The following is a 15,418-nucleotide window of genomic DNA, read 5'->3' as shown; positions in this document are numbered from 1 at the left end:
CATAGCGAAAGAAATCGAGGAAAATGTCTCATACCAAAACTTTAAAAAATCTTCACCACTAAATTTTTTGTTGGGAAGGCACTGAAGGTAATTTCAATCGATTTTAAAGTCCTTCAATTACAGACACACTGGCAACAATTCTAGGAGGAAAATTGATTTTTCTGCCTGTCTGTGAGCCAAGGCCAAACGTTAAGACCTGAACAACAACCATGGAGACAAACAGATTATCAAAAGTTTTAGAGCCTTTCTCCCCCTGACATTTTGATTCAGACTCATAGCTGCTTTTTGCCATAAAACCTGTCTGAGTATATTATGTTATGGTTTGATTTAGAAGCTGAACAATTAGGGAGTGAAAAATATGATATTTTCTCACCTCACAGTGTGCTAGTGTTGTAATGTGACAATAGCCATAGGAATTCAAGGACACTGTCCTGCTTTGAGGGCCTTGTGGGTAGTAAGGTAGAGCTTTGCTGCAGAAAATTATCAATGACAACATCCCACCCCCACCCCCACCCCCACACATACACTGTCCTTCTAGCCTCCTATCCTCCTCTGTCCACTGCCTCGGCAGCCAAACAAGCCATCTGAAACGTGTTCATATTGGACAACCAATGTCCCTGAAAGGCAAAGTACAATAGCTGTATGCAATTTACAATGCTATAATTTTTTTTAATGAACTGATGTATTAGTAGTTCTTGACAACAAATAACTCAATGAATAACCACTACTTCCTGCAAGGCCGACTTGACCGTATGGTCTAAAGCTGAAGAGCCAAAATAATGGTTTTCATGAGCGCTAGCTCTCAGCTTAGAGTTAAACACAAAAGGCATCTTCATAAAGTGGCAATAACCGTTTTGACATAAATTCTGAGAGATATATAAAAACAAATGCAAAGCCTTCCGAAACCAAAATGGACAATTACAAGCATAAATAAAGGGAGTCATATTGGGTGAGGAATGCAATCCTGGCATAATGTTTCAGTTTAAAGAATAAGCATGCGATGGAGATCTCTTTCTAAACAGTGTGTCTGTGGTGTTAGCCTGCTCTCTGTCTCAGAAGGTATTAGGCAAGTTAAGAGCTGGGGGTAAATGATCTAATCCACTGGATGACCTCCACTGGTTCTCTCCTCATTCATATTTATATGACAGCGCTGCACTAATTTTGGAGAGTAAATCAGCACACACATTTTTCTCTGACCTCTACCTCGCTGCTGAATTAAACAATGTCAACGCCAATGCCCACTTTAACAAGCCTTAAATTCCACTGTCCAATCCATCAGCCGGGGTATTTCTGACACACCGTAGGAAGAGCATGAAATAAGGCAATTATTAAACCATCCAGCCCATTTACACGGATACTGTAGCCGTGGAGAGCTGGGGAAGAAGTTTGACTTGTTCAGAAGACGACACTGCAATGGGAAAGCCAAACAAGGTGATAACTACCCTCATGACTAATAGCAACTTACTAAGTTATTGTGCTGTAGGTCTCTCTACTGCAGGTTTAAGGCTTGTAGTTAGGAATCTTTCACTACCTGTGCTTTGGACCAACCTCCCAGAAATGTTGTTGACCTTTCAAAAGCAGCCCAGTCTGACCACCAAGTGCTAATGATTTCATTAAGACAATTCGAGAGCAGTTAATATTCTATCTGCATTTATGTTAAAATGTAGATATTGACATAGCTTTGTTCTGTTCAATGTTCTCTACCTATATAGTACTCTAAATACCCCCAATTAATGTTGTTAAGTTCAAAACAATACAAGATAACATTTTGCAGACACTTTTCAAACCAATGAGGGTTCGGAACCTTAAAGCCAATTATCTCAGAATCATCTTTTTGCAGATAGAACCTTATAGTCCCAAGCGCTCAAATTGCCAGTGAGTATTTTCAGATAAATCCCCTTGATTTTTCTCTCACACACAGGAGGCTGAGTGAGCTTTGACTGGACCTTGTAGTCTCGTAAAATGAGTGTGTGTGTGTATGTGAGAGAGAGTGCGTGAGTGTGAGAATATGTGTGTGCGAATATGTGTGTGCGTGTGTATGCATAAGGCTTGTAGGAGGTCATTTTATTCAATGCTTCTGTGTGTGAGAGAAACTGTCTTTCGTCATGTTGGGTCTACAGTACGTGTGTGTGTGTGTGACTCATTGAGGTGGCAGTTGATCTGCTGGGTGTGGGTGTCCTCTCAGATCTTGTGACAGATAATCCATCAGAGTCAGTCTGTCTGACAGGGATAGATTTCATCTCGCTCTCTCTCACTCCCTTTACAGCTCACTCCACTCTACTCTGCCCATGAAGGACAGTCACTCCTCTCCTCTGCCTCTCCTTGGACACACATGGAGATTCATTAGAAGAGCTTTGGACTAAATGTGTGTACTGAGAGCTTTAAAAGCTTTGGATTTAAGATGTAGCACTCACGTTCAAAAATAGGTTTATAACATGCCTTCAGAAAGTATTCCTACCCCTTGACTTATTCCACATTTTGTTGTGTTACAGTCTGAACTCAAAATGGATTAAGTGTATATTTTTTCTCACCCATCTACACACCCCATAATTACAAAGTGAAAACATGTTTTTTGAAATATTAGCACATTTCTTGAAAATGAAATAAAGAAATAACTAATTTACATAAGTATTCAGACCCCTGAGTCAATACTTTGTAGAAGCACATTTGCCAGCGATTACAGCTCTCTCTTTCTGGGTAAGTCTCTAAGAGCTTTCCACACCTGGGTTGTGCACCATTTCCCCGTTATTCTTTTCAAAATTCTTCAAGCTCTGTCAAATTGTTTCCTGATCATTGCTAGACAACCATTTTCAGGTCTTGCCATAGATTTTCAAGTAGATTTAAGTAAAAACTGTAACTCGGCCACATTCACTGTCTTCTTGGTAAGCAACTCCAGTGTAGATTTGGCCTTGTGTTTTAGGTTATTGTCCTGCTGAAAGGTGAATTCATCTCCCAGTGTCTGATGAAAACAAACTGAACCAGGTTTTCCTCTAGGATTTTGCCTGTGCTTAGCTCCATTCCGTTTAATTTTTATCCTGGAAAAACTCCCCAGTCTTTAACTATTACAAGCATACCCATAACATGATGCAGCCACCACTAAACATTTTTGAAAATATGGAGAGTGGTACTCAGTAATGTCTTGTATTGGATTTGCCCCAAACATAACACTTTGTATTCAGGCCAAAAAGTTAATAGCCTTGCAAATATTTGGTATTTCTTTAGTGCCTTGTTGCAAACAGGATGAATGTTTTGGAATATTTGTATTATGTACAGGCTTCCTTCTTTTCACTCTGTCAATTAGGTTCGTATTGTGGAATAACTACAATGTTGTTGATCTATCCTCAGTTTTCTCCAATCCCAGCCATTAAACTCTAACTGTTTTGAAGTCACCATTGACCTCACGGTGAAGTCCCTGAGCAGTTTCCTTCCTCCGGCAACAGAGTTAGGAAGGACGCCTGTGTCTTTGTAGTGACTGGGTGTATTGATACACCATCCAAGGTGTAATTAATAACTTCACCATGCTCAAAAGGATATTCAATATCTGCTTTTATTTTTACCCATCTACCAATGGGTACCCTTCTTTGCGAGGCATTGGACAATCTCCCTGGCCTTTGTGGTTTAATCTGTTTGAAATGCATTGCTCGACTGAGGGACTTTACAGATCATTGCATGTGTGGGGTACAGAGATGAGGTAGTCATTCAAAAATCATGTTAAACATTATTATTGCACACAGTGTGTCCATGCAACTTATGTGACGTGTTAAGCACATTTTTACTTTGAATTTATTTAGGCTTGCCATAATAAAGCGGTTGAATACTTGACTCAAGACATTTCAGCTTTTCATTTTTAATTAATTTGCAAACATTTCTAAAAACACAATTCCACTTTGACATTATGGGGTATTGTGTGTAGGGCAATGAACAAAAATCTAAATGTAATCCATTTTAAAATTCAGGATGTAACAACAAAATGTCAAAAAAATCAAGGGAGGTGAATACTTTCTGAAGGCACTGTACAAAACTAAAACCAGATTAGCACATACATACAGCATACAATAAATCAACAGACAATTGTTGAAAGTCACCTTTATTAAGCTCTCAAATTATTCATACTGTAGAGTTGACCTAATCTCAACTGATCGACATACATTCATGATTATAAAAAGCTAATTACAATGTTTCATTTAAACAATATCTCTAATGCATTCTTCATGTGACAGACAGTGTGTTGGCTGGTTGGCTTCACAAACCCGTTTTTACCCTCATCAAGAAGGCACAGATGATTTATCAAAGTTATATACTGCTATATAGATTAAAGTAGTAGGCCTACTTTAAAATCATACATGGAATTACAAAGTTAACAGCGCAAACAAAGTTTTACACTTCATTCAAGTTGTTTCAAACATAATACTCATGTATGAGGTTGCGGTTTCACATGCTAAGGACCTCTGATTAAGGCATCAATAAACTGGACTTTAACCAAGGCAAACCAGTGACGTCACCTACTGTACTACAACACATAAACAATAACAAAATCCTTTAAATGCTGCTCTCCAATACTCCACGTGTGCAAGTTAGCTACACACCACTGTGCATTTCCTGAATAAGGGGATATTTGTAATGATTTCACAGTGGCATATGAAAGTGCAGTCTGGAACATGTCATTTAGTTTTGTCATTCCTTTTGTGCTAGTATGGTTTGATAAAACAATAACACCAATGTTATAACATTTTATTCTTGCTTCTTTGAAAAGGTAATCATATAGCTAGAGAAATACATTAAAGTTTCTCAGCTTATCAAAATGGAATGCACAATAAAGAGTCAGGACTCCAAATACTTCCCTACTGGAGCACCAACAGAAAAAGACCAACAGAACACATAGAAATATATACCTTTATGATAAGAAAAATAGATCAAAGCTATATGATGAATCAACCTGATATATTGCAGTTAATGATAACACAGGTGGGTGAAAGGTAGTGATGGGCTGAAGGGTTGGTGTACATGCCCTGTGGAGGGAGGGGGAACTAGGGTGCTCTGAACAAAGAGAGGGGAAAGGACTTATCAGTGTTACGGAAGTGCAGAGGCTCTTTACTTCTTGGCAATGGCGGCCACAGCTTTCTTGGCAGCGTCATCCAGGTCATTGGCGGCTACAATGGGCAGTCCACTCTCTGACAGGATCCTCTTGGCCTCCTGCACATTGGTCCCTATAAACACACACACAAACGTTAGTGAATGGCCTATGACATTGAAGGAGAGAGTTGTATGCTGCATCTCACTCCGCTACACCCAACTGACTAAAAACACACAGAACACAGGAGAACTTAACCCAATGACAGGTGCACCAAGAGATGGATGAATGGATGACTGGCATACTTTCATTGGTGAAATAGAACAGATGTGTCTGTGAAGGAGTGTGAAAGCCAGTGTTCTTGAAAAGGGAAGAGGGAGTGTACTGTGTTCCATTGGCTGCAGTGGAGGTCAGAGGAGAGGCAGGCAGGCAGCTGGTGGGGTCTCTGCTGATCTGATCATGCCCCAGTGGATCTCTAACCATGCAGAGACACCCTGAGACACTACAGCTCTGAGGCCTACACTGGCTCCCTCAGAGCACAGAACTAACCATGAAAGCAATGAAGGAGAGAGATATATATGGGGGAGACAGATGGAAAAGTGGGGAGATTGAGCTAGATCGAGAAAGAGAGAGATAGGAAGAAAGAGTGGGCTAGAGAGAGCTTACGCACACACTTGTCTCTGTTCTCCCTTAGAGAAAACAGAGAAGAGAAGCAAAACCAAGCCAACCCACAGAAACAACAGAGCCCAGCTGTTTATGTGCTGTTCACTGATTCAGTGATTTCACAGGTGAGAACGGTGCTGCAGGGAGGAGGGAATTTACATAACGCAGGTGTTCCACATCACTACGATGTGTGTGTGTGTGTGTGTGTGTGTCGGTGCTGCTCTCCTGACTGGTGTGTAATTAAGATTGCATGATATGTGAAATCTCAGGAGCCTGGATGTTCTAATCAATAGCATTCATGAGGAATAATATTACCGCCGCCACTTAACTCCTAATATTTCATCGCTTTTGTCCGGTGAGATAATAACTCATTCTAAACACATTTCTTGAGTTCTGCACAAAACAATCAATTGTGTAATCTAATTAGAGGAGGGGAAGGCCATGGGCAGACACACAGCAGATAGGGTATCCAAAGTCATTTTTTAACCAAACAGCATCTTCTCCTCTGTCCTCTGCTAAATCTATAAGTAAAAGGGCACTGCTTTCACTCCGAGGCTCAATACACTGACATATCAACTTCATTTGGATTGACAAATCACAGAGATCATATTCCTGTAGAGGTCATGGAGAGGTTATCAGCTAATAAACAAATCCAATGTGAGACAAGAAACACACCTTTACATCTTTATATGGCCTTCACTGTGCTGCTGTACAAATGGTTTCTATTAAGAAAAAAACAGACAAATATTGTATAAGGAATATACGTAGTTCCTAGCTCTGTCGGGATTCCTGGAACTGTAACTCCTAGATCTAACACCAACAGACTTTCTAAGAATCTCACCACACATAGGGTTCAACAAACACCCAGTGCGTGTGTGAGTGCCTCTGAATGTGTGTGATTGCGGAGGGGGTGTGTGGAAAGAGCTGGTCAGTGAGCAGAGTGCAGTTCCACAATGAGCAGCAGGGAGCAGTGTCTGTCTACAGCAGCAGCAGCCCAGACTACTGATACTGTACAGGAGGTGTAGTTTCACCTACAGCCACCAGGTGCTGCCAGAGACCTCACAGTCAGGTCTAGAGAAAACATCAGCAGAGGCCTGTCCCTTTAAGAGACACTTTCTACTATTTCAGTAATCTTTCAGCAGGAAGGAACATTCACAATGTTGCAGATAGATTATATATCATACAGAATATAATGGATTTCCACTATGTGGAATAAAGAACTATGTTAGCTCTATGCAACACATAACTGCAATGTACTGAATGACCATACATGGTCAATCCATCCTCCCATATACAATACAAGTAGTGTGTTAATGCAGTCTGTATGATGTGATGATGACTGGCCCTGTCCAGTACCTTCAACTGGGATCGCTGGGGTGTGAGCTTGCCTCCTGTTGTTGTAGTAGAGGGATCTAAACAGGGCACTGAGACAGAGCCGGAGCTACACTGGCACCAGGAGCACCAGCCCCAGCCAGCCCTGCCGGAGTTTATGGCAGATTCTGATCATTGTAAATCAGGTTGTAGCAGGGGCCTATTGTACCCTGGAGGACTGTCCTGCTGAGGGGACTGCACTGCCACAGCCACAGTCTGGGACCTGAAGGAGGAGGGAGGGCCCTCCCTGCTCTCCTGCTCTCTTTCTCTCACTCTACACTTCTAACTACTCAGAGACTATAGTTCCTTCCCCAAGTGTACATGTTTGAGTGTCTAAGAGAGAGTGTGTGTGTGTGTGAGAGAGAAATGGAGAGAAGCGAGTGAGAGTTTCTGTATGTGTCTGTGGTAATGTGCATGTGACAGGCGTGTCTGTTGTGGCGTTCACGTCTGTTTGTGGTCCGCGGCTGGACAGTGATGGCCAGACCAAAGCATCTGATGGCTTTATTAAGGCAGTAATGATACTGTCAGTGATTGTGTGTGTGGTCTGTAGCTAGTCAGCAGTAGATGGATCTATTTAAGTTATAATGATACTGTCAGGACTAAGGGGGCCATCTCGACCACTCTCTAGAACCACTAGTCCTTTCTTAATTACAATAGAAAACGTCTATATCCCCCACATGTTCCTTTATTAAGGAGAGACTGGCCTCCACCCCCAGACAGACAGACAGACAGACAGACAGACAGATAGCAGTGGAATGGCTGTGTAAATCATTAGCAATGGAATGGCCTGAAGGGAATATAATCACTTTTTCACTAGACCCTGTGGCGTGTTTAAGGGACTTTTATCCACAAACACATGCATACACAGACACAAATGTACATTCACACACACACTGTGGTCAGAGTCTCTGGGTGGGGGCAGTAGTTCCTCATTTATATTTAGTGTGTGTGTGTACATCAGGCATGACTATCTGAGAGAGAGAGCCTATATGGGAGAGCCTGACAACCAGGTAATCAGCAGTGTCCATCAATAAACTAATGTCCAATTAATGAAAGCCAGCCCATTAATACAACATCAACCACTGGCATCAAACCCAACTCCACATCTTGTGGCACTCTGTCATCACAGCCAACCACCATGTGTAGCCAAAGGATGCAGAAAAAAGGCTTGCCAATTAAAAAAGTGGCAGAGTTAATCCTTGCTGATCCTTTTGAAGAGCAGCCTGCCATTATGGGGTCTGTGGTCAGCACAGCTAGCTTAGCTGATTGATTCTAACCAATCCCGCTCTCTGATGTCCCAGCCGTAATGACCACAGCTAAACCAAGGATTAAACGCCACCAGGACTCTGATTCAACCCAATGGTCACCATGACCTTCTGAGCCAATCCCCAATTTGAGTGCCAGATGCAATTTGTTACATGTTTGTGAAAAGTGAAACCGGCAATTAATGTTCTATTTTTGGGTCTAATATAGAGGCGAAAGAAACGCACACCTATTTAAGCGAGGTGCTGGCTAGCGGAGTAGAACACTTGAAAAGGAAAAGGAGAGCTGCACACTCTAGGAGCTCAGATGCAATCATTTAATAACCTAATAATTTAATAACCAGTCCCGTGTAGCTCAGTTGGTAGAGCATGGCGCTTGCAATGCCAGGGTTGTGGGTTCGATTCCCACGGGGGGCCAGTATGAAAAAAACAAAACAATTATGCACTCACTAACTGTAAGTCGCTCTGGATAAGAGCGTCTGCTAAATGACAAAAAAATAAATAAAAAATAACCAACGATTCGACAGACAAGCTGTCTTCATCAGGGTATAATGACAAACACTGTGGCCGTGTCGCCTGATACCATTGGTTAATTCAGATAAACAGAACATACAAAAAACATGAATAGATAGCATACGATCATAGATACAACTTGGCTACATAGGCCCACAAACAATGAATAGCAAAATCACAATAATCACAAGAATGGCTTCACATCAAAGTCTACGTTGAGACCGAAGGGAGCAAGGGTCTTTAAATTAAAGATCCAGCCTCTCGTTTCAACAATAAGTTGCCGAGGTCCCCCCCTCTCCTAGGGAGGGTGACATGTTCAATGCCGATATAACGTAGGGACGAAATCGAGTGGGTCGCTTCCAAAAAGTGGGCCGCGACTGGGTATGTCGGGTTTTTGCACCTAATGGTGCTACGATGCTCCGAGATTTGTACTTTTAATTCGCGCTTTGTTTTACCCACATAATCTTTACCACAAGGACAAGTTATAAGATAAATAACTGCCTTAGTGGAGCACGTAATAACACCTTTGATTGGGATCTGTTTCCCTGTTTAGGGGTGTTTGAAGGATCTACATTTGTAAGTGCCATTGCATTGTGCGTAGCCATTACACTTGTAGTTCCATCCGGTAGAGGCGCAAATAGACGTTGTGCAGGGTTATTTAGGGGTGGTAAATCACAGTTTACCAATTGATCTCTGAGATTTCTGCCCCGCGAGAATACGACCAAGGGAGGGTCCGAAAACACATTACTGATACTGTCATCGGATCTTAGAATGTGCCAATGTTTGTGAACGATTCCCTTAATTTGTTTAGAGCACTTTGAATAGCGTGTAGTTAGAACGCAAGAATGATTCTTTTTGCGAGACTGTCCTTGAAAGAGATTAGGTCTCGATTTGTTTTGAATTTTCTCAATGGCAGTATTAATCTGACCATTTTTGTACCCCCTCTCCTTGAATTTTCTTTGTGTCTCAGCCATATTTCTGTCTAAATCTTTGCAAATTTGTTTGATTCGACAGAATTGGCTGTAGGGCAAACTGTTTTTCAAGGGAAGCGGGTGACAACTATCAGCCCTCAACAAACTGTTGCGATCAGTAGGTTTCCTGTAAAGATCAGTGTATAGAACATTATCCTCACACAAAATCAGAAGATCAAGGAAACAGATTGTATAGTGAATCTCAGGTGCACAGAACAAGAGTTAAGAAAAGCATGGAATGCCTGGAGCTGTTTTGAATCACCCCTCGATAGAACCAAAATATCATCAATATACCGTTTCAAAATAATAATGTTAGGCAAGAAAACATTTTTGAGAGGATTGAAAATTGACTTTCTCCATGTAACCCACATTCAAATTAGCATAGTTAGGAGCCATAGGGGATCCCATAGCAGTACCCTTCGTCTGAATAAAGAAATCATTTAGAAACATGAAGTAGTTGTGTGTGAGTACTATTTCAGCCAATGTTATAATGCATGCACTGGAAGGTAGTTCATTTGGGTCACGTTGCAGAAGAAAATGTTCCATGGCCTCAATACCGCCCCCGTGTGGAATATTTATGTATAACGACTCAACATCAAAAGTAACTAACAAGGTATTATCAGGGAGAGGATCAAGCGATTCAATAATAGAGATCATACTGCTGGTGTCCTTTACAAAGGAGGGGAGCTGTTCTGCGAGTGGTCTAATAAAAAAGTCAACATAGCTCGATAAAGGGGCTGTTATTGCATCAATGCCCGCTACAATAGGTATAGAAAGTGGCAAGAAAGTATAGAGTATAGAAAGTGGCAATTTTAGGTTGTTGAATAGACAAAAAGTAATGTTCTTTTTTGGTGATATGACCAGAACTTAAATACCCATCTAGGACAGTAAAGATAGTGTTCTGAAATTGAGAAGTGGGGTCACTTTGAGTTTTTTGTAAAAGGTGTTGTCAAGCAGTTGTCTATGACACTCATTTACATAAATTGTCCTATCCATGAGTATAACCAACCCACCCTTATCAGCAGGGCGGGTAAGGACTGACATATGGGATTGTAAATCAAGCAAAGCTTGTTTTTCATCCTTAGGTAAATTATGGAAAGATATGTACTCCTGTTTGTTCTTAAGGAGATGACCAACATCTTTTTCAAAGAGTCTGCAATATGTCTCAATAGAATGATTGCGATTGGCTGGAGGTACAAAATAAATAACTCATTTTGGGGTCTTCCATGAAAACATATTGGCAGAGTGAACACATACACACATAACACGTGTATGTGACCAAAGCAGTATCGATCACACTAAGCATGCTGCCTCCACCATTCAGAGATTTCAACCACATCTATGGATTTGAACACAATAATTTGCCTCTTTGAGCACTGTGTCCAACAACAGGGAGCATTTATTTGGGTTTTATTTATCTGGGGTTAACTGTATCTAGTTCAAACAAATCTGCAAATTTGACTTTCTATCAAAACAAAAGGCAACGTGTTTGACATTTTAACATGGCCGATGCATACACATCTTTTGTAGTCGGTCCTTTCCTCATTTGTTTGCTTAACTGGTATGCTTAACTGCCCATACAGTATTATGCCATGAAGTCGCAGAGAGCTCTGTAAATATTGTACATCATTATGTAATGTGTTTTTTGTTGCATTTTTAAAATTATTTTGGGGTATTTGACTGCTCTGCGGGTTGATCAATTACATCTCGTGGTCTTGACTCAGAGTTGCAGAATTGGGATGAAAAGCCTATCTTTCTGGTTATTCAAATGCAGCAGCTTCGGCTTTATTGTTTCATCTGTAGGGAAGAATTACAACAAGTACTGCATGCTGTGTCTAGAGATGGCAGAAGAGGCTCAGGGACTGTTCTTAACCACAGCCAAGATGTGGGGACTTTGTGCGCTTTTCAGCAGCCGTGGCATCACCCAGGTGGGTGCTACATGTTCGGCTATGGAAGACCAGTACCTACGGAGGAGTGGGTCCTGGAGGACCTGACCGTCGGAGAAGCAGATGTAGTGCACTGATGAAGCGCTCCGGGCCTGTTTGTCAGACAGTCTTTGTTTCTCCCTCCCCTTTGCCAAAACTACACTGCCTTCCCAATCCAAAATGCCTCTACTCCCAGCCTTTCATCCGAAGCAAAATAGAGACATTCAATCACCATCTCTACCATCTCAATTTAAATGTGTTGTTTGTTTAGCTTTTTATGCACTTTGAGATTATTTTCTTTAATGAAAAGCACTATACAAGGTAAATCAATTATTATTAGTAGTAGCAGTATTTGTAGACTTGCTTTATTGTAACCGTCCTGGTTGTGTCCCAGAAACAGTAGTGCTGACCTGAAAAGTGTGGGGGTACAGAGGGACAAATGGAGTGCTGTGGGCTAATGAAGAGAGTCCCCTTCTCTTTCTCTGGACAACACCAGTCAGCCATTTCCAGCCAATTATCCTAGTGACCAGCTGGTGAGAGGTGACCCAATCATCATACGCAGGTGAGAGGTGACCCAATCAGCACCATTGTTATTCTGGCCTTCTAGCACGCAGCATCGCATTAGTGGAAACCAATTCTGTTCTCAGGGCAGGCCTGGTTGTAGCTAGATATGTTTGAGTCGCGTTGGGGACAATTTTAGCCATAACCTAAATCTACTAACCTGCCACGTTAATTCTCCTAACCTGCTACGCAAGTTCTCCTAACCTGCTACGAAAAGTCACTTCAGTTAGTCAAAACCTGCAGACCTGCCCTGAGAACAGTCCTGGTTTCCACTAATGAGATACAGCGTCTAGCACTGCTGAACATGACTAGCGTGAGAAATGCTAGTCTTTCTTGCCAGTAAGAGGACCACACTGGATATCATATGACAGAGGGAATTCTAAATTAACTTACTCAAAATGGGAGAAGTTTCCTGCACTGAATTCTAGAATAAGTTAGAGAGAATGAAACCGATGTAAAATAACAGACAGTTCATAGAAAGTACTAAGGTGCAAGAAATGATGCATGTGACAACAGTAGAGTAGAGGTCTGGAGTAGTCGAGGAAAGGAGGAGTTGAGTACAGACAGAGCTGTGGGCTGGGAGTGTAAAGACTAACTGTGATGGTAGGTAGGGGTGTAGAGTTGTGGTTGTAGCACCACTTGTACGGTACCCACCTTCCAGCCTGACAACCAGGGGCACTTTGAGCTCCAGCTCACGGCAAGCCTTGGTGATGCCATTGGCAATGATGGCACAGTTGACGATGCCCCCGAAGATGTTCACCAGGATGGCCTCCACCTGTGGCCCAGAGGACAGGAGAGGGTTAATATAGCCGTATGGAGCATTCAGACTTATAATGGGTTCTCTTATGCTGTACACCTACAATTAGTCTTACACATATTGATGTGTCCATATCTAAAATGTTTACAGTAAAGTGATAGCGGGTGAGCAAAGAATAAAACGGGGCAGACTGTGTGATGTCTGGCCAGGCAGGGTAATTACACTAACAAAACACAACAGTAATTACTCAGGGCAGTTGTGTGAAAAGTAGAGTGTGATTGCTGACAGGATTAATCATGCATGTTTGTTTATAATCTCTAATCTGTAAGAGCCGCTGTGTGTGTGAACAGTGTGTATGAATGGTGAGTGTATCTGTGTGAGAATGATGTGTGTTAATGATGTTTACACACTCTCCTTGGGCCAAATTCAATCACCTTGGGCCACATTCTTGAGATCTGCATGCGTAACAAAAAAAAGCCAGACGGTTTGCCATAGTACCCCCTTTTATGAGTGTCAAGTGTATAGACTGAACATTGGAATACAAAATATTGGTTCAAGAATTTTATTGCCGTTTGTTGAGTGTGCTTTTCCTTGATTCAAGGCAGAGAACATTGTATATGTTTGCCATTGTATATGTCCTCTTTGAGGACACACTACACTGTGTGTGTGTGTGTGTGTGTGTGTGTGTGTGTGTGTGTGCGTGTGTGTCAAACAGCCATATTCATGTGGAGCAGCTGTCAGTCTCCAAGGAGAAGCAGTCCTCAGGTGGCTGTGTTGTTCATCACTGTCATATGTGACTGATACCACACTATTAGAGACACAGTACCATAACCAATAAAACAGGGACAGCCATGTCAAAGACACACGTGCATGCACATACAAACAGTCACACACAAAATTGCTTCTCCACAGAACATTCTGTCTACAGTGAGTGAGAGGCATATTGATTGAGAGAGGTGGTGTGAGAAAGACACAGTATCATTGGTCCAGACTTGCATAAAACAGTTCCACTGTCTGCCTTCCATCCTGCTACTGTAGGTGAGATCTGAAGCAGGGCCTGAGTGTTCCTTTCTAAAAGTAGATGTTATCTCCACAGCCTGGGGGTGTGAGTACGTGTTCCCCTTGGCCCTGGGTAGCTCTTGCCCCAGGCACGGACAGCAGATTGGTCTAATCCTGACACTGCCTCTGCCCAGTTACAGCCTTACAATCAGACAAAATCACAGAGAGGTAAAGAGAGAGAGAGAGAGAGAGAGACAGAGAGACAGACAGAGAGACAGAGAGAGAGAGAGAGAGAGAGAGAGAGAGAGAGAGAGAGAGAGAGAGAGAGAGAGAGAGAGAGAGAGAGAGAGAGAGAGAGAGAGAGAGAGAGAGAGAGAGAGAGAGAGACAGGCAGAGGTCGCTGTGGCTTCTAGTGGTGAGATCTGTCAATACCCCAAGCTCTATTGAACCTTAGCCTTGCCATTGATCTCTCCCTGTAGATCATTAGATTATCTATACTCCAAGGACACCACACTAGGAAAGGTATATGTACACATCAACATACATATTACACCCATGTATAACCTTATACAATGTCACTCAAGGAAGCCCAATCAGTGCCCATGATCTGACTGGTGGACCACTGTGGAGGCTCCCAGGTGTGGTTTACTGTACATACTGATAATCAAACTCAATAGAAATCATGTTCAGTAAGACAAGCACATCTCACAGTTAATATTTCCTTCACCATGTGGTTCCGTCGGTTTCTGGCGACACACAGAGTGATTGAAGTTTCCCATTAGCGCTAGAGGCTGATTGACAGAACACAACGCAGGGATGCTCGGGGTAACGATATGGCGGCACACTGGTGAATGTCCTGCTATTCTGTCTCCTCACCACTGGGGGGCAATAAAGATTAAGACGCTGAAGCCCAGTACAAGCCCTATTCTGTTGCTATCAGCAGCACATTTTTCAATCCCAGTTCTATTCAGTAGCACCATATTTCTTCCATTCATGAGTCTCCTATTGACATCTATGTATATTAATGATACATGAGACATGATTTATGTATGCCCACATGCAAGTAAAAGCAGCTTACAGAAATATGGATGAAGAATAGTTGGCTTTACTTCAGTGGACTTTTGTCATTCAAAAATGTGTCAAACAGACCAGCCCCTGAACCCATGTATAAGAGATCAACTTTCGCCACACAGGCTTTTTTACAGTTGCAACACAATATTTGAGATGTTTGGCTAAGTGTTATCACTAGCCATGATTCCGATGTAGAGATTTCAAACCAAAAATCTATCGTTACACACAGAACATCTCAGGTCCCCCACTGTGGG

General features: G+C 42.0%; 1 protein-coding gene across 1 annotated transcript in view; it reads right to left on the bottom strand.

The window, feature by feature from the left end:
* Positions 1 to 4,071: 4,071 nt before the first annotated feature.
* LOC311138402 (succinate--CoA ligase [GDP-forming] subunit beta, mitochondrial) overlaps positions 4,072 to 15,418 on the bottom strand; it is a 102,697-nt gene continuing 91,350 nt past the window's right edge. Inside the window, exons 10-11 of the mRNA XM_084173072.1 lie at positions 12,992 to 13,112; positions 4,072 to 5,207 (exon numbers count right to left, since the gene is read on the bottom strand). Of these exons, the coding sequence (XP_084029198.1) occupies positions 5,092 to 5,207; positions 12,992 to 13,112 (237 nt within the window). The 3' untranslated portion in view covers positions 4,072 to 5,091. The remainder of the gene's footprint in view (positions 5,208 to 12,991; positions 13,113 to 15,418) is intronic.

Source organism: Coregonus lavaretus, assembly GCF_964263955.1.
Source record: "Coregonus lavaretus genome assembly, chromosome: 12".
In the NCBI taxonomy this organism is placed as follows: domain Eukaryota; kingdom Metazoa; phylum Chordata; class Actinopteri; order Salmoniformes; family Salmonidae; genus Coregonus; species Coregonus lavaretus.
The sequence above is the reverse complement of the archived record's forward strand: the minus strand, read 5'-3'. Positions and strand labels throughout refer to the sequence as shown.